We start from the raw sequence: 16,732 nt of genomic DNA, 5'->3' as shown, positions 1-16,732 counted from the left end.
AGGCCCGTGTGTCGATATCAAGCGATCGGGGGTTGTAAAGTCAGTTCCGGATGCGGGCCGTGATAAAGAATATAAGGGAAGGAATGATAATATATCATGAAACGCGATGTAAAAAAAGAAATGAGAATAGGAGGAGGAGAAAAAGGAGGGCGATGGCGAATCCACTTGGATCTAGTTGGATAGTACGTAGTGGTTGGAGCTGCTAGAGCCGTCAAGTTGGGAGGAGAGTGGAAATTAGCGACTCGCCGGCAGGTGTCTCGATTGTCTCGACTCGCGGCCACAGGGTCTGGGGCGGACTGTTTGCGGGGGCAACACAGCGACGACTCGGGCTGGTCAAGTGAGACTAGTACGATTGCGTTCGCAATAGTCGCCGGAGCAGTCGGCGCAGCCAGCAGGAATAATCAGCAGCCGATCAGAACGCGCCTCGGGAGGTTAGGATTTAGTTGAAAAGGAGATTGGGCCCCACTGGACCAAGATTAGAAGAGGGAGAGAGAGAGAGAGGGAGATGTTGAAAACAGGTGAGGAGGTGTCGGGAAGACAAAGAGGGGGGAAAGTCTCAGGAGAAACACCACGAAAGCCTCCGATCTGATTATGCTTCGTCCGTCTGGACCTGTTGCGATAAAGGGGAGGGGGTGGTAATGGTGGTGGTGGTGAGTTATTAGTATCCAGCGCCGGTTCCGGATGACGTCTACGCCGGACAAAAGGCCCCCCAGTCGTTCTCTCGTCGTTGGTGACGGTATGACGACCCAAAGCCCCGAGAGGTTGGAACGGAATTCCCGGGCCCGAGTTGACTTCACCAAACCTGACTCGAACCGGGAAAGTGTCAGCCCATGAAGTTCGAAGGTGTATATCTAGTGGAAGATAGTCTGGCCGTGGACGTGGTCGATCGGAATCTGAGGATAACCTCCTTTTTCCAGAAGGAACCACTTCGGGACCGAATAATCACCAGATATAAAAATAACTCACACGGAAATGAGGGTGAAATTGAATGGATTTAATAAATGGATCTGCCCCAGGGTCAGATACTACTGCTCCTACCGTATGTACACTGTACCGGCGGTGGGTTAATGCCGTTGCCTGTTTCCCCTGTTCAGGAGAGCGTCATCACCAGCGCAGTGTCAACATCATCAGCCCCAATCTCACCCAGCTGGTCATTCCCTCTGACTTCGCCTTCAAAGTCCAAGAAAATTATTCTGCCTTACATACAATGTACATAGTAGTCCTGGTACAGCTGAGAAAAACCTTAGTCAACGCTGAAAAGCGTGGCTTGTTCGGCCTGCACTTACCGCATCGGGACAGGCAGGGCTGGTGGGTGTGGCAGTGGTGCATTCTGAATGGCTGGCCGCGCAAATTGCTTGCTCGCTGGGCCAATCAGGCCTCCCTCGCGGGATAAATAATCCTCATGATAATTTCTAGCGCCAGTGCAATCGTTCTTCATAGCTTCGATGGAGTTCCCCCTTTTCCTGCTACCGGTGGCAACTCTGTCTATCACCCTTCAGACGCACGCAAAGTACCTAACTAACAGTGTAGGAGAAAAGGAGTTTCCCGCGCGGATCGTCGGGTCTCGTCTTCCCGTTTCGGGTTGTCGAGGCAGCAATCCAGTCACTTCGACACCACTTTGACCCTCGACGTCATGCACGGTTCATCAGGTTCATGTCGATCCGGATGGATTCCCTGCGATGGGGTTCGACAATGGAGGTTGGTGTACTCCGTACGGAGTACTTTGTATGCCACTGGCTACCCAACCCAGCGGCCTTTCTGGTTACGCTCGAACGCAATGGTGAGTCCACCGTCGTTCCCCATGGCAATCTACTTGACGTAGTCGTTAGACTGTCCCAATGTAATTTGTAGATGAAGGATGGTCTATATTCACTTAGTACATGCTTAGTACATCCTAAGTACTGTGTCAGTGTAGACAACGGAATAAGTACATCCGGGGTCTATCGACGGTCAAGACGCAGACCATGTAGGTTGGCAGTATGGCGGGAGACTATTACTGCCATCTTTTATCCATCTTCCCATGAAGCCACACCCTCTCCACTAGCGGCATCACCATGCTCAGTAGATCCGACGCCTCCGGATGGTTAAGGGGCCCCCCGGGAGGTGATATCATATTTTCCCCTGCATTGATTATCGTGCACCCCTTGTATCAACGTCAATAGATTGACAGAACCCCAGCACCGTATCCCCAGTCGCGACCGGCTGGAACTTCTACTCATGTCCTGTGGTGGTCATGTCTCCTTACCTGTTCCCACCACTTGCATCTTTCTAGTGCACGGTTCTAACTGGTCCCGTCGAAATCGGTGTTGGTGGCAGACGTGCTTCAGGATTGGATAAGCCGGGCATGTGATTGGCTCACGAGCGGTGGATTCAGCTCGTCCCCGCCGACCGTTCTGGCGCGCATCGATCCCAGCAGCTGGTATCAGAACACTTATCGGCGCCGTCTGTGGTGTCACTGTCACCATCCCTCCATCGTCGGCTGTCTCACCGATGCCATGGAACCCTCCGTAGAAGGCTATAGAAAAAAGCAAAGTTACATTGCCCCTGCAGTGACTCCCATCTGTCCATTCCTTGCTAGACAGCTGGCGAAGGTACCTAGCAGCTGATCTACCTCTGCTATGCTACAACTGCCCCTCGCAGCTTGGCTTTGCTGTAGTCGATGGTTATCTTGTGACCGACCGTGCGGACAGCTCACTTTGCCATGCGTCAGAGCTGTCCAGTAATGATGCCATATCTATTTTCGGCAACAGAACTCGGTCGCCTATGCCTCTGGCGGGGTCCATGTACTTCTCAAGGCACGGTGACACCTGAAATGAAACGGAAATGAAACTTCATTGGTGGTTGGACCACATCGGCTAGCTGAACGGCGTCGAAATAATGTAATAGTTTTACACAACGAGACTGAGAATTGAGGGACTGCGCGGGAGATATCTAACAAAACCAGGTTCATGATGCAGGAGCCGATGTGGGAACCTCGATACCATATGCCTCCTTGAGCCTCTCGGCCCGTCTCTCGGCGTATCCGGGAGCGTAGATGCCTGTGTAAATGGGTCAGCAACCTTGTATTCCTCCGAATCAATTGCTCAGGATGCACATACCTCGGCCTTCTCCGAGTTCAGCAAAGGTCTGCTCTGCGGGGATTCTGTATGTCGTCCGGATCTGCTCACGGCGCTCAAACTCATCAACGGTAGGGTCCCTCTTCTGACCGAACAACGATCCACCGGTGTATTCGAAAGCGCCCGTAAGGGTGGCCAGAGCGGCGCCGTAGCCCAGCAGGGCGGGGAAGGTGCGAGCTGCAGAACTGTCAGAGCCATATTCATCAATTGAACGGTCGCATTATGGGCAACAGACCTCGGAGACCCAGGAGCGCACCGGAGAAGAAACCTCCAAGAGCGACGTTCCAGTGATCTTCCTTCTCACGAAGGTTGGCGGATGCGGTCTTCACGAATTCGTAGGTACCTCCCATTGCGGCTGGTCCGGAGCTGTCAGCGAATCATCCACCCCAAGCTTGCCGCTCAATCATCCCCAATTGTAATCATACCGAAGATACCGACAGTGCTACCGCTCCGCACGAAGACGCCCATCGGGCCGACGTTCTGTCTAGTCAGAGTGTTCTGGACGGCTGAGGCGAAAAGACCAGCTCCACCAGTGAGCATGGTGGTCTTCAGCGATGCCGAGATCGCATCCTTGGGATGGTAGTGCTCTTCGTGCTGCGGAGCCATGGTGGCGGTTGGAGATTGGGAATGGGCTGTGGCTGGCACTCAGAGTGTCGTCCGGACGGAGATGAGATTCGATGAATTTGGGGCCTCGCGCTTTCTGCCCCTCCCCACCGCCTTCCCCGGTTTCCCAGCTTCGAGTCCATTTGACCAGAGCATCTGATGCATGCCCAAGCCGTTGCTTTTCTCTCTTGGCGTGCGGGAAACTGTATCCAGCGGCGTCTGCTCGTTCGGAGGCTGTCTTCTACCACCCGCGAGCTGGTTGTGTTGGCCGTGGTGAATCCATCATCGTCAACTTGCCGCCCGTCTGCTTCACCTGCTGCAGTGAATCCCCGCTGTGACGACAACCTACGGACCAGCTTTCAGTTTCCATTCACGTTGAATGACCGCGGGTTCACAAACTGGATCATCCGGACCCGAGGATTGTGTGTTTATAATCGGCTACACTACTAACTTTATGCGACGAGCTCATCGCGGCCTCAGTGATCCTTTACTGTGAGCTCATTAGAGCCTACTCATGTCGTCTCCGCCGAGGTCAGGTACGCATCATATACCCCCCCACAAGCGGAGCATCGAAAAGTGAATCGAAACTGAAGTGCACATGTGCTAACAAAGCCGCCTCTGTATGCAGGCAAGACTGCCCCGCGTCTTGTGCAAGATATCCATGACTACGATCCGGCTCATCCTCCAGGCTCCGGCCGCAACCTGCTATCAGATGTACCCCCGGTCTTCCCGGACCACTATACTGGACCACTAGAATCCATATCGCCCTCAGCGTGTCGCCATACCTATGTGACGAAGCCGAACCAAAGCTTTTTGCCCCAACCAGAGAAGAGGAGCAGCTCAGGCAACCCCACCAAGGTATCGGCGATATGCTCCCAATGCCGGCACCACCTGCAGGTGGTCGTGACCTCGACACCTGGGATTGGAAGCCAAACCTTGCCAGGACATATACACCACCTGGTATATAAATCAGGAAGACAAAGAGGGGGTGCTTCGGCCGAGGAAATCACACCCAAGGGCCAGACTGCGGAGACGTTCCATTATGATTGCTCCTACCTCACTTGCCCAGTAGTGGTGTCAGTACGGATTGTCTCCCCCGTGCTTCATCATGACTGGGTGCAGCTCTTGACAAATCCGGAACTGCTGCGAGAACGAGCGGATGAGGCACTTGCGACACATCCCGAGCGCCTGGAAGGAATAGCCCGGCCGCAGCCCATTAATGTCCTGGAAAACCTGCGCACATACATCGGCAATACCTTCCTCACTAGTCAGCAAGGTAAATCCATATCCGCGATCAACAAGAGGTTCATGGCTTGTTTCGGTGTTGAAGGGAAGCCTTGCAAAGATCTTCTGGAGTTTCTAGGATTCACGGTCAAGGTTTGTACCTGTCTGCCGGTGACCGCAACATTGATGTCTGACCATACGCAGAACGAGGGATTCTGGGACCCTCCGCGCCCCAACCCCTGGGCGGAACATCCCTACCAGGATCAGCTTAAAATCTTTCTTGATGATGTTTTGCATGAGCTTTCCGCACTCATCGAGCAACGACCCGTGCTGGAAAAGAAGGGTCACCAGCTTGAGTATCCTTATCATCCAGCACGAGATGACCTCTTATATGCTCTAGAGGCACAGGACTGTGAGTGAAGCTGAACTCTTTTAGGGGCTGCAGGCTTACCGAGCTTTTAAGACCAGAAGGCCTTGGGTCTCGACGAATTTCAAATGCCACCTGCGCCGTATGCCCTACCTGTTTCACCTATCTCGATAACAGAGACTGATAAAGAAATAGGTATTATGAAGATCTCGGGGTGGTTGAAGATATGTCCTCCCAGTTGATTATTGAGGCATTCAATCGACAGGTCGCAGTAGACCCTGCGCGTATGCCCACATATTTCAAATGTCTCAAGGCGATTGGAAGCCTCAGAGCTGGCTCTGAACGTGATGCTATTGACCAGGCTGTCCAAGTAGCCTATGCCGATGGCAAATACACCGACGACGATGTGGTCGATGCTTACAAGTACTTCGGGTTGACCCACGACGATCTGCGGCTTACGGAGGACAGTATCATCGGGACGTTCCATGCCTACTTGAGCTCCACTACCCAGGAAATAGAATCCCGCAGGCAATTGTGGAGGATAGGTGACAGCAGGCGTAGCGAGCGTATCAAATCAGCCGCCGAAGACAGTGAGATCCTCTTACACAATGCGTCTGGAGTTAGCAGCTAACTGGGCAAAGGAGTGGCAACTGTGGAACAGGCTCAAGTGTACCTTGGTGTCAGCGATGGAACAAGTGACGATTTTATAATGGCCATGTACACTGCCAAGGTACAGCGTCCCTAGTGACCGGCAGGCAGCTTCACGCTAATACCTTTCTAGGTCAATGATAGCCCGTCAAGCCGAGACCTTGCACGGCGTGCTGTTGAACTGATTGCCGAAGCGCGAAAATCGCAGGCTCTCCGACACTTCGTCAAGACAGGCGAGATGACAAGCGGTGAGATGGACATTGGTGACGCCTACCGTCTTCTCCAGATACCCGATCGCACAGTAGACGAAGCCGCCATCATGGCGGCCTATACAATCTGTGTCGACGAAGCTCCAGCACAGGCTGAAACGTACAACCAAGCTTTACGTATCATAGCCAAGGACAAGAATAGCCCTCTGCTGAGCAGTATGGTCTCAGGTGGTGATACAAAGCCGGACCGTAATATGTCGGAATGGCCCGTGGGACTCCAAAACATCGGAAACACCTGTTACCTCAATAGCCTGTTGCAATTCTACTTTTCCGTGCGCCCATATAGGGAGATGGTCTTGGATTTTGAGAGTTTCAAGATGGAGTTGAGCGACGAGGGTCTGGGTCGGAAGCAGGTGGGATCCCGCAAAGTCTCCCAAAAGGAGGTAGAACGCTCTCAAAGGTGTAAGTGTGGCTTACCCTCCACATGACCAAAAGCTAACACAATCGGTTATAGTTCTTAGGGAATTACGGACGTTGTTCTCCGACATGATCACCTCTTCCTCTTCCTATGTCACCCCTGGCCAGGAGCTAGCACGATTAACCCTGATAAGTCCTTCAAATGAAGCAGCGATCCGTCGTCGGTCGACAATTTCAGCGTACAGACCTGCAGGTGCCCTCGGTGAAATCAACGGCATGCCGGTCTTAGGTCCTCTTGGACCCCCGCAGCTGATACCAGAGAAGGAGACAGAGAACCAGACGGCTACCGAAGGCGAGGCATTCAAACGCTCAGCGATCAGTGATGTGGACAGTGAGGCTACTCTTGTCTCCGACGGTGTCAAGAACGATGTCAAACCTGCCCAGTCTGACGATAAGGAGAACGAACCTCCGGGTGACTCTGAAATGCAGGATGTGCAGGATGAACCGAGCTCTGAGCAGGTGCCGTCTTCTGACACCACATCCATAGACCCAGTTGAACCATCCAGCCGACCACCGCCGGTGCCTCCGCGACCGACCCCGCAAGTTGATGCCCAGAAGCAGCTTATAGAAGAAGTCGAGATTGGGGCCCAGCAGGATGTGACGGAGGTAATCAACAACGTACTGTTTCAGAGTCAATGTGCTATCCGGCCCATTGCGCATTCTCCGGAAGGCGAGCAGATTGACCAAGTCAAGGAGTGAGTTAGACCTTCTTAGCATATTGTCCAGAGACTGACCTTTTGTTCACAATAGTCTGTTTTACGGCCGGACCCGATCTTATATTGCCTCGGAAAAGGGTGTGCGGTCTAAGGAAGAGTGGTGGGCTGACATCAAGATCGATGTGGCAACTGGTCCTCGTGACATATATGCAGCAATTGACGGTGCTTTTGACGTCCAGAAGGTAAACGTCGAGAACTCGGTGGCTGAGCAGTATGGCGCTATTAGCAAGCTTCCACCGGTGCTGCAGATACAGGTTCAGCGAGTCCAGTTTGATCCCGTGACGAAGCGCTCTTTCAAATCTACCCACCATCTTGGACTGCAGGAAACCATTTATCTCGATCGGTACATGGACACCCAGCAGCCCGAATTTCTGGAACGGCGACAGCAGTCTTGGCAGTGGAAAAGCACGCTCCGAGAGCTTGAGGCGCGCCGTGCGGAGTTGTTGCGCCAGTCGGTACGCTCCACCCATATCACCCGTTGAGTCCAGGTAACCTAATCCATGACACAGGAATCCGACGGCATGGATACGGCGGCGCTACTCACTAGCGCAAAGGGGGTACTTGAGGACCTGATCTCAATGAAAGAAGAGCCAGAATCTGCAGAAGACGCTGTCGATGTTGACCCTCAAACGGTAGCTGAGCTCGATCAGCTCTCCCAGATAGCCAAGGCTGACTTGACCTGTACGTCCCCTCTTTTGAACCCTTGGACTTGAGCACATAGCGCTGACCAGGCCCAGATGTCGAAGATCAAATCAAGGAAACTAGGGCCATGATTTCCAATCAGTTTGCCGACTACAAGCATCTGGCGTATCGGCTGTACGCCGTATTCGTTCACCACGGGTCGGTCTCGTTCGGGCATTACTACATCTATATCTTTGACTTCGCGCGGAAAGTTTGGAGGAAATACAATGACAACTATGTCACGGAGGTGAACGACCTGGATGAAATTTTCAAGGACGAGGGACAGCAAAACCCGCCGACGCCTTACTTCCTGGTGTATGTCAATGACGCTTTGAAGGATCGACTAGTCAACCCGGTCTGTAGGGAGATACTTGAAGCCCCTCCGGCGACTACTACCGAAGAGCCAAGCATGAACCCCCCGGCGTATGACGAGATCTGGGGTGAAAGGAGTGAATCAGGTACGGGCGCCGATCACCCCATGAGAGAGGCCTCTGGAGATGTTGATGCAGGAACAGCCAGGCAAATGGGTGAATGGCAAGCGAGCACAAACACTGACTTGGAAAACGTGGAGTGGTAGGTTCAGGGGTCAAGCCGCCGGACCGACACTCGCCGTTGAATCCGCTCAAACGCAAAGGGCTTGCATGATGGGGGCTGATCACTGAATATGACCGGGCTCGGAAGGAGCACGCCTTTCTGATTGCTTCCATATACCTGTGGCGACATAACAGTGCATCGTGGATGAAGGATCGCCTAGCGGAGACTAGAGCCGAAAGATATGGCAGCCGATCTCCCTTGACGGCGACGCTGCGAGGATATGCTTAGACCTTGCGGCCATGTTGATATTACGATTTGATTCAGCGTTTGTCTATTCGGGCGACGATATACCTTTGTGCATGCTAGCGGAGATGTTGTCATGATTTCCTGTAAATAGCAGGGGATGCCCTTCATCATGACCTTGACGATGTACAATGCCATTTGCTTTGATCTAGAAGTATCGCCTGTGATGGAATCTCGTGACCGTTAGTCATCGGGGCGGATCCGAAGCGGGCCGCGGATCGGGATCGGAACGACGTCGGCAGTGGTGGGGGAGCTGCACGCTGCTCGATGACGGGCGGAGATTGACGGGGTAAAGTCGAGTCTATCCCAGTATACACCTCGTATGCCATTAAAGGTAGATAATCGGGAAATTTGGATGGAATCTCTTGATCGGGAGGGTGTATCATCGACCCTTGCCGAAGCACCCGTAAACAGATGGCCTAAAGTGGTTGAGTAACTTGAACTCTGAAGACTAGCCTGGGCTGCAGCGAGTGCGGGGAGATTCCGGGGAGGCGGCCACAGCCTTCCGCAACTCCGCATGTGGCCGTTCCTATCCACGCCTATAAGTTCATCTCCGCTTCCCTCCAGCTCTACGTCTACATTCCTCCGACAGATGCATCGAAAGCTATAGCCGAATGGTACTGAATTGCCGGTCGCGCACTCTATCTTGGTAATCAAGCTGCATATACATCTCTGCCCTCGTGGTTCATAATGCCTTCACAAGTGGCGACATGTCTGCGCTTCGCGCGGCAGTTTGCTACCGACCCCAGCAAGGTAAGAAGCACATGTACTACCGCTGTATCACCGGGGAACAGAGTACTAACAGACACACTGGGTTACAGCACCAACGGTTCCTTGCCCGCGCCTTCTCCAGTAGCATGCGCCGACCCGAAATCAACAAGGTCGTTTCCTCTGCAGATCTCGCCATCAAGGATATGAAGTCAAACTCGACACTGCTGGCGGGCGGTTTTGGTCTTTCCGGTGTACCAGACACGCTAATCAATGCGGTGCGCGCTAACTCGTCCATTACGGGGTTGACGGTCGTCAGCAACAACGCTGGTGTCGACGGAGCAGGTCTCGGTCTACTTCTTCAGTCTAAGCAGATCAAGAAGATGATTGCCAGTTATGTGGGAGAGAACAAGACCTTCGAACGCATGTACTTGACGGGAGAGATCGAGCTCGAGTTGACTCCTCAGGGTACCTTGGCTGAGCGTTGTCGGGCCGGTGGTGCGGGCATCCCGGCTTTCTATACACCTGCGGCCTGTGGAACGGTGGTGCAGACGGGCGAGCTGCCTTTGAAGCATAATGCGGATGGGACTGTGGCTCTTTACAGCGAGCCGCGTGATGTCAAGGTCTTTGATAAGAAGAGCTATGTCATGGAGGAAGCAATCAAGGGTGATTATGCTTTTGTCAAGGCCTGGAAGGCTGATAAGCTTGGCAACTGCCAATTCCGGTATGCTGCGGCCAACTTCAACGGCGCCATGGGCCGCAATGCGAAGATGACTATCGTGGAGGCGGAGCACATTGTTGAGCCGGGTGAGATCGAGCCGGCCGCCATTCACCTGCCGGGTATCTATGTTAAGCGGGTGATCCAGAGCACGGCCCCGAAGAACATTGAGAAGTACACCTTTGCGAAGGAAGAGGGCGAAGAGGCGGCGGCGCTGGGCAAGGGTGACACGGCCGCCAAGCGCGAGCGCATCGTTCGCCGTGCGGCCAAGGAGTTCAAGAACGGGATGTATGCGAACTTGGGCATTGGCATGCCCATGCTGGCGCCCAACTTTGTCGATCCGTCCGTGGAAGTCATGCTGCAGTCCGAGAACGGTATCCTGGGTTTGGGCCCCTACCCTAAGAAGGGTCAAGAGGATGCCGATCTCATCAATGCCGGTAAGGAGACGGTTACGCTGCTGCCTGGTGCTGCTTGCTTCGGTAGCGATGAATCCTTCGGTATGATCCGTTCGGGACGTATCGATCTTACTATTCTGGGCGCGATGCAAGTTAGTGCCCGGGGTGACCTGGCCAACTGTGAGTGAACACGAACTGTTCCTGTAGATATATACTGACGGACGATTAGGGATGCTGCCCGGCAAGATCAAGGGCTTTGGCGGAGCCATGGACCTCGTTTCGAACCCCTCGGCAACCAAGGTGGTAGTGACGATGGAGCACACGGATAAGAAGGGCAACCCCAAGATCGTGAAGCAATGCGAGTTCCCCTTGACCGGCAAGACGTGCGTCAGCCGTATCATCACGGAGCTCTGCGTGTTCGACGTCGACTTCACCGACGGCCTAACGCTAGTTGAGCTGGCCGATGGAGTGACCGTGGACGAGGTGAAGAGCAAGACTGAGGCGCCGTTCAAGGTTGCCGACGACGTCAAGCCCATGCTGTGATGTGTAAAGGGCTGTAAATTTGAAGCTATATGATCCCTGCATTTTGTATATTTCGAGCGTTATTGGATGGATGATATCCAAGCAAACCACATGACTTGACTTCCCATCAGAAGAACATAAAATTGAACAGATACCAATTTCGCCTGCTATATTATATATGTACATTGTCATAAAAGTACAGAGATGTCTTTTTTGTAACCTCTCCCGATACCAACCCTCCTCCACCATAGTGATACAAGAGCAGCAACACAATCATCTCTCCCCACCCATTGAATAAAACCACCTATTTCAACCGCAACATCCCCGACAACCTCTTCTTCAACCTCCCCATCCAATCCCGCGACGGCGCCTCCTCAAACTCCCGAATAACATTATCATAGTGATCCGGGTTACTCGCCGGCCGGCGCAAGCGCGGCGACAACGGGTACCGTCTCGCGTACCGATCCTCCAGCAACGAGGACAACGCATTCAGTGACGCCTCATTGATGTTGACTTTTTGTGGGACTTGCTGCGGCTCCTTCTTCTGTTGTGCTTCGGCGGTGGGTAGTCCGAGACATGCTTGGAGGTAGTTCTGGACGGAGACGGAAGCGGGTCGGACTTTGTCGGTGGGCCAGTGTTTGAGGAGATGGGTGATGCGCGTTTGGAGGGCTTGGGGGTTCTGTGCTTGGTGGTTAGTGGTCTGCGGTTTGCTAGGGTTGGATTGAGGCGCGGTGGATGGGTGGGAGAGCGTACGGGTTTGGAAGCCATGGTGTGCTGAATGTCGGGTTGAATTGAAGGGTGAGGGAAATGCGACGAGAAATCTGCTGCTTTGGGGTATTCAAGGATGCGCGATGAACTGAAGGGTGGAGGGAACGATGGTATAGATTGGATCTAGAAGCCGGAAGATGCGCAAAAAGCCGGTCACGGGCGGGGCGGCCTGAGGCGGCGAGGGCGAGGCTTAGGCGCCGGTCGCCAGGCGGGTGCCTTATTGCCTGACCTGGGACTTTCTCCTCGTCATCTTCAGCTGATCATCTCCTTCCATCGTCTTCCCCCATCCATCCACGTTCTTTGCGCCCCTCTCTTGGTCCCTTGTCCTAAGTTCGCCACTGACTGATTTGATTTCCTTTGTTTCGTACCCAACGCTCTTATTTCCTTCCTTTCCGGACTCCCGCTCGCTCGCTCGTCATGAGCTCGCAGCGTTATCAACGGGTGAGGCACCACCGGTTTGAAGAGTCGGGGGGTTTTATAGATGGAAAGAAATACTGATATGGAGTGTAGGTGAACGCCCATGATGAAGACGATGATACACCCCAGTCACACTCCGCCATTCCTCTACGACTCAACCCGACGCCTTCCTCCCCGCCTCCCTCATTCCACTCTCGCTCCTCCTCCCCGTCATCGAGGCGACTCCTCCACGATGAATCCCACAGAGACCATGCCGACCAGACCTTGGCCGATGCCTTTGGCGATGACGGCGAATCCGAGTCCGATGAAGAGCCAGACGATCGCCAGCGGTTAATGCGGGCTCAGCCGGAATCCCGTCCGGTGGCGGATAGCAGCGGCGCCGCGACTGCATCTTCGTCGTCGAGCGGCATAGAGCAACCGTCGGGCGAATCGCGCAGCGGAGGCATGCCCCGAAGACAAACGATCCTACCGTCATTCAGCACCCCCAGCTCGGGAGCGGGCCGGGCGATCAGTTCGGCGAACGATGGTGTCTTTGCAAACCTGGCGGCTAAGCCGGAGCGCGGGGAGAAGAACGAGGATTTGCCTCCGGTATGTTGCATACTAGAAAATTTGTGGTGGGACTATTTCTGATGTGTGCTACTAGTCCTACGAAGAAGCCGCTGCGGATGCTACACCCCCGTACTGGGAGACCACGATTCTGGCACCGGGTATTTCATCGGATGAGGTGTTTGTGGATGGGCTGCCGGTTGGCTCTATCTTTTCGTTTGTCTGGAATGCGATGATCTCCATGTCGTTCCAACTGGTCGGATTCCTTTTGACCTATTTGCTTCACACGACACACGCCGCCAAGAATGGCAGCCGGGCTGGTCTCGGCCTCACACTGGTGCAGTACGGCTTTTATATGAAAGGCGGCAGTGATTCGAAGGGCTCGGATGAAGGGGGCGCTGATTACGTGACACCGCCGGACCCGAACAGTCATAGCTTCGACCCGAACAATGTGGATGGAGGTGCAGGGGGTGATGGCGGGGGTGCGGCGTCCTCGATCACCACGAGCGAATGGATTTCATATGTGCTGATGATTGTCGGGTGGTTCATTCTGATCCGGGCCATCAGCGACTTCCTACGGGCGCGCCGCCACGAGCAGCTGGTGTTGCAGAGTCCGGAGCGAGGGCTCAGCGTTCCGGTCATTGCGGAAGGCGAGCGATCGGAGACGGTTGTCTAGGATTGGGTTTGGTCTTGGTCTCGGTATTCACTTGGAGCCTGGAGTTTTGCTTTCTTCCGGGGTTTCTATTTTTAATCGGCCCTGGATCCATTTGTAGGATGAATGGGAGCCTGTTGAGCATTGGTAGCCTTCGATGACCGGGTTATTCCTCTCTTTTCCTTTCCTTTTCTCTTTTTCTATCCTGTGGTTGGTGCCAGCTATTGCACGAGTTACTCGACCTGTAGCTTAGAATACCTTGTTATATTGTTGGCGAGATACCTTGGGAAGTTATCAATTGAATACTACATCTTCTGGTCACCTTCTGGCGTGCTGGTGGCCAATTGGGCGCCTATTCTGGATTTGCCTTTAGCAGGCAGCCTTATTTCCGCGACCATTGATTGAATGGGAGATCGCCGCTGCGCCTCCAGGGAAGGGATTGTCCCACGTCGACCCGGGGTTGTGTCTCTCCTCCTCTGCGCTCGACTTGCTGCCCGATGCTGATCCTCTCTTGGCGTCTCTCCGGCTTCTCCGCGACCGTTGCTCAGACTTCCGCTCCCTTCTTCCCTCGCCTCTTACTTTCTTCCCCTGGAACTCTACATTCTCCTCTCTTTCTGTCCTCCTCCAGCCTCCTCCTCATGCCCATCCTGGGTCCGCTCAACTTCTCCCCCCGGTGACACCTCGAATCTCCCCATGGCCAAGGTCGATGCCGCGGGGGAGGTGGTGGATTCCGCCCCGACCGCCGCCTCGCCGACCCCGAGTCTCCCCAAAGCCCCCGTCGAGGCTCGCTCGCTGTCTTCCATCACCGCAATCGCTTCCAACCCTCCGGCCTATCCGCGCAATCCGACCCAGAAGAAACTCGACCCGTTGGTGCTCTATATTGTGCGGGTCCCGGGCAGTCGAGGTATTGCGCTGAATGCCCCGCAGAAGCGGTGGCATGCATTTGATGGATGGCTGACTTTCTGCTTCTTTAGATGTTTTCCTTACTCCCTTGAAACCTCCCACGAAGTCCAACGTCTCGGCCGAGGCCATCAATGCCTCTCTATACTATTTGCACGTCGCCACCCCGGACGATGACGTCCTGCTCCAGGAATACGAGCAGGAGCGCGAAGAGGAGGCCCGGCTGCGAAAAGAGGCCCTCAAGGATGATCCGGATGCTCCGCTTCTCTCGCGCGAGTTTGCGCGATTGAACAATGTCCGGCGCAAGCCTGTTCCTGGTGCTGGGGGCGCAGGCAGCACCCCCAAGGTCGATGCGACCACCACACCCCCCGCTCGCCCTCGTCCGACCTCGTGGCAGTCGCAGGGATCGTTGCCGTCGACTCCAAGCCTGCAGCGTCCTTCCATGCCTCCCCGGCCGAGCTTCCAGGGACAACCCCCCGACTACGCTCCCACAACACCGCCATTCGCGCCCGTCAATCGCGATCCTATCGAGGCCGTGGCAGAAGCTGCGCGCGCGTCGCGGCCCCTTCCTCCTGTCCCGAGAGAGGAGCCTGTGCTGGGACCTCCGTTAGACCCGGTGCCGAAGAAGACCAATCGGTGGAGCGCTGCGCTGTCGGGGTATATCGCTCGGGGGCAGGAAACGTTGAGGGATAAATATGAAGCCGGTCGGCCGAGTCTGGACGCTCAACGGCCACCGATTCGGCCGGAGATCCGGCCGCATTCAGCGCATGGGAGTCCATCACATTCTTATCTCGGGTCGCCCTCGAGGAGCCCTGGGAGGGCTCCCGCCAGGAGTCCAGGGCAATCGCCCAGCCGGAGGCCGCACGACCGGATGCCTGAACGCCCGGGGTTCCATCTCACGCTGATCCGTCGGGATCCGACGCATGGCAGCCAGTGGAACGTTGCGACCATGTCGACACCCCGGATGGACGGTGGGCCCATCGATATTGAGGTGCTCACGCCGGGATACAATCGATTTACAGCGCAAAATGAGCCGCTTTCCCTCGCGAGCTTGGGAGTGAATCTCCCCGGCGGCCAGCCGATCTCGCTCTCATCATTCAAACGCCCACAGGAGGTGACCGAACCCACCTCTACCCCTAACGAACCACATCCTCGACGATTCCACCGCAAGCTCTGTGTCTCCCGGCCCTACTTCCAGGAAGAACCACGAGGGTCGCTGGACCTCCCTGGTCGTCCGTCTCTCGACAGCACCGGCAGCGGCAGTCCCACGAAGCCCCATGCACCGCCGCACTCCAAGCTGAAGAGCGGCTATTACACCTTCAATTCGCCATGGAATGGCATCTGCACCTTTACGACAAGCGTCAACGGTCGCAGCCTCAAATGCAAACACATGATACCCACCCCTGGTTTTCCCAATGCCAGCAGCCACCATCACACACCCACCTCACTGCCAGAGGCACCCGCCATTACTGTTGCCGAAATTCGCTTCAACACGCCCTTTCGAACAGGCCACCTCCACCAGCCATCGGGGGCTCATATGTCACCGTTTGCGCTCGGCCCAACCTACCACCCCGCCTCCCCTCCCACGGAATTCTCTCTCTCCTCTCCGACAACCTCCGGCAATCCCTCCTCGAAACGAGATTCCCTGGCCCGGTTTCTCAACGCACACAAATACACCCGACCTCGCGCCCGCTCAGGCGCTAGTATCTCCTCTGGAGACTTTGGTGCCAGCCACCATGCCCGCAATCCTTCAAATAGTAGCACCAGCAGCGGAGGTGACGAAGAACGAGAAAAGACGGGACTCTTGCGCCGTCCCCCGAGCGACGACCGATTGGATCTGTCTCTTGCGCGGGAGCGGGCGGGCGGAGGGATGCGGGGGAAGTCAGCCAAGATGGGCAAATTGATTGTCGAGGATGAGGGGATTAAGATGTTGGATTTGGTGGTTGCTGCTTGTATGGCTGTGTATACGGTGAGCTGTTGATATTCCCATACTGTTCATTTGGCATTTGAGCGATTGCATCATGTATTCCATAGCTGATTAGTATTCTGAGTATTTCATGATACCTTGTACCTTATGTAAACCACCAACCTAGTCACTTGTATCTAGATCTACATAGCTATCTGTTCTCATACCTGACTACCCTACCAACCCACCCACTCATTCACGACCCTTTATGAACACGATTCTCGGAACAACTAGTACTCTATACATAATACATCATTCCCCC

General features: G+C 54.7%; 6 protein-coding genes across 6 annotated transcripts; 4 read left to right on the top strand and 2 right to left on the bottom strand.

The window, feature by feature from the left end:
• Positions 1 to 2,946: 2,946 nt before the first annotated feature.
• BO80DRAFT_349106 (Tim17/Tim22/Tim23/Pmp24 family protein) lies at positions 2,947 to 3,722 on the bottom strand (the record flags this gene model as incomplete). The annotated part of the gene is made up of 4 exons (XM_025715488.1): positions 2,947 to 3,038; positions 3,099 to 3,293; positions 3,352 to 3,471; positions 3,542 to 3,722. 4 exons carry the CDS (start codon positions 3,720 to 3,722, stop codon positions 2,947 to 2,949), a joined length of 588 nt encoding a protein of 195 aa, XP_025578069.1.
• Positions 3,723 to 3,899: 177 nt separating this feature from the next.
• Positions 3,900 to 9,015, top strand: BO80DRAFT_422668 (ubiquitin-specific protease UBP2). The gene is made up of 12 exons (XM_025718874.1): positions 3,900 to 4,255; positions 4,348 to 5,096; positions 5,148 to 5,355; positions 5,407 to 5,452; positions 5,506 to 5,900; positions 5,952 to 6,040; positions 6,092 to 6,629; positions 6,682 to 7,339; positions 7,395 to 7,815; positions 7,870 to 8,041; positions 8,098 to 8,499; positions 8,557 to 9,015. Exons 1-12 carry the CDS (start codon positions 4,234 to 4,236, stop codon positions 8,616 to 8,618), a joined length of 3,762 nt encoding a protein of 1,253 aa, XP_025578068.1. The 5' UTR covers positions 3,900 to 4,233; the 3' UTR covers positions 8,619 to 9,015.
• Positions 9,016 to 9,429: 414 nt separating this feature from the next.
• Positions 9,430 to 11,396, top strand: BO80DRAFT_422666 (3-oxoacid CoA-transferase). Its single transcript, XM_025718873.1, has 3 exons — positions 9,430 to 9,631; positions 9,700 to 10,879; positions 10,929 to 11,396. Exons 1-3 carry the CDS (start codon positions 9,569 to 9,571, stop codon positions 11,240 to 11,242), a joined length of 1,557 nt encoding a protein of 518 aa, XP_025578067.1. The 5' UTR covers positions 9,430 to 9,568; the 3' UTR covers positions 11,243 to 11,396.
• Positions 11,337 to 12,110, bottom strand: BO80DRAFT_400833 (ubiquinol-cytochrome c reductase complex assembly factor 2). Its single transcript, XM_025717544.1, has 2 exons — positions 11,975 to 12,110; positions 11,337 to 11,900 (listed from the first exon to the last, which is right to left on the bottom strand). The coding sequence occupies exons 1-2, from the start codon at positions 11,987 to 11,989 to the stop codon at positions 11,526 to 11,528; spliced, it is 390 nt and encodes a 129-aa protein (XP_025578066.1). The 5' UTR covers positions 11,990 to 12,110; the 3' UTR covers positions 11,337 to 11,525.
• Positions 12,111 to 12,294: 184 nt separating this feature from the next.
• On the top strand, positions 12,295 to 13,957 carry BO80DRAFT_422663 (metal homeostatis BSD2 family protein). Its single transcript, XM_025718872.1, has 3 exons — positions 12,295 to 12,430; positions 12,500 to 12,994; positions 13,050 to 13,957. The coding sequence occupies exons 1-3, from the start codon at positions 12,407 to 12,409 to the stop codon at positions 13,626 to 13,628; spliced, it is 1,098 nt and encodes a 365-aa protein (XP_025578065.1). The 5' UTR covers positions 12,295 to 12,406; the 3' UTR covers positions 13,629 to 13,957.
• Positions 13,958 to 14,051: 94 nt separating this feature from the next.
• On the top strand, positions 14,052 to 16,617 carry BO80DRAFT_400828 (uncharacterized protein). The gene is made up of 2 exons (XM_025717543.1): positions 14,052 to 14,508; positions 14,579 to 16,617. Exons 1-2 carry the CDS (start codon positions 14,298 to 14,300, stop codon positions 16,483 to 16,485), a joined length of 2,118 nt encoding a protein of 705 aa, XP_025578064.1. The 5' UTR covers positions 14,052 to 14,297; the 3' UTR covers positions 16,486 to 16,617.
• Positions 16,618 to 16,732: the final 115 nt, after the last annotated feature.

The sequence above is a fragment of the Aspergillus ibericus genome (assembly GCF_003184845.1).
Source record: "Aspergillus ibericus CBS 121593 unplaced genomic scaffold BO80scaffold_8, whole genome shotgun sequence".
NCBI lineage: Eukaryota > Fungi > Ascomycota > Eurotiomycetes > Eurotiales > Aspergillaceae > Aspergillus > Aspergillus ibericus.
Note: the sequence above shows the minus strand (reverse complement) of the source record. Positions and strands in the feature narration are given on the sequence as shown.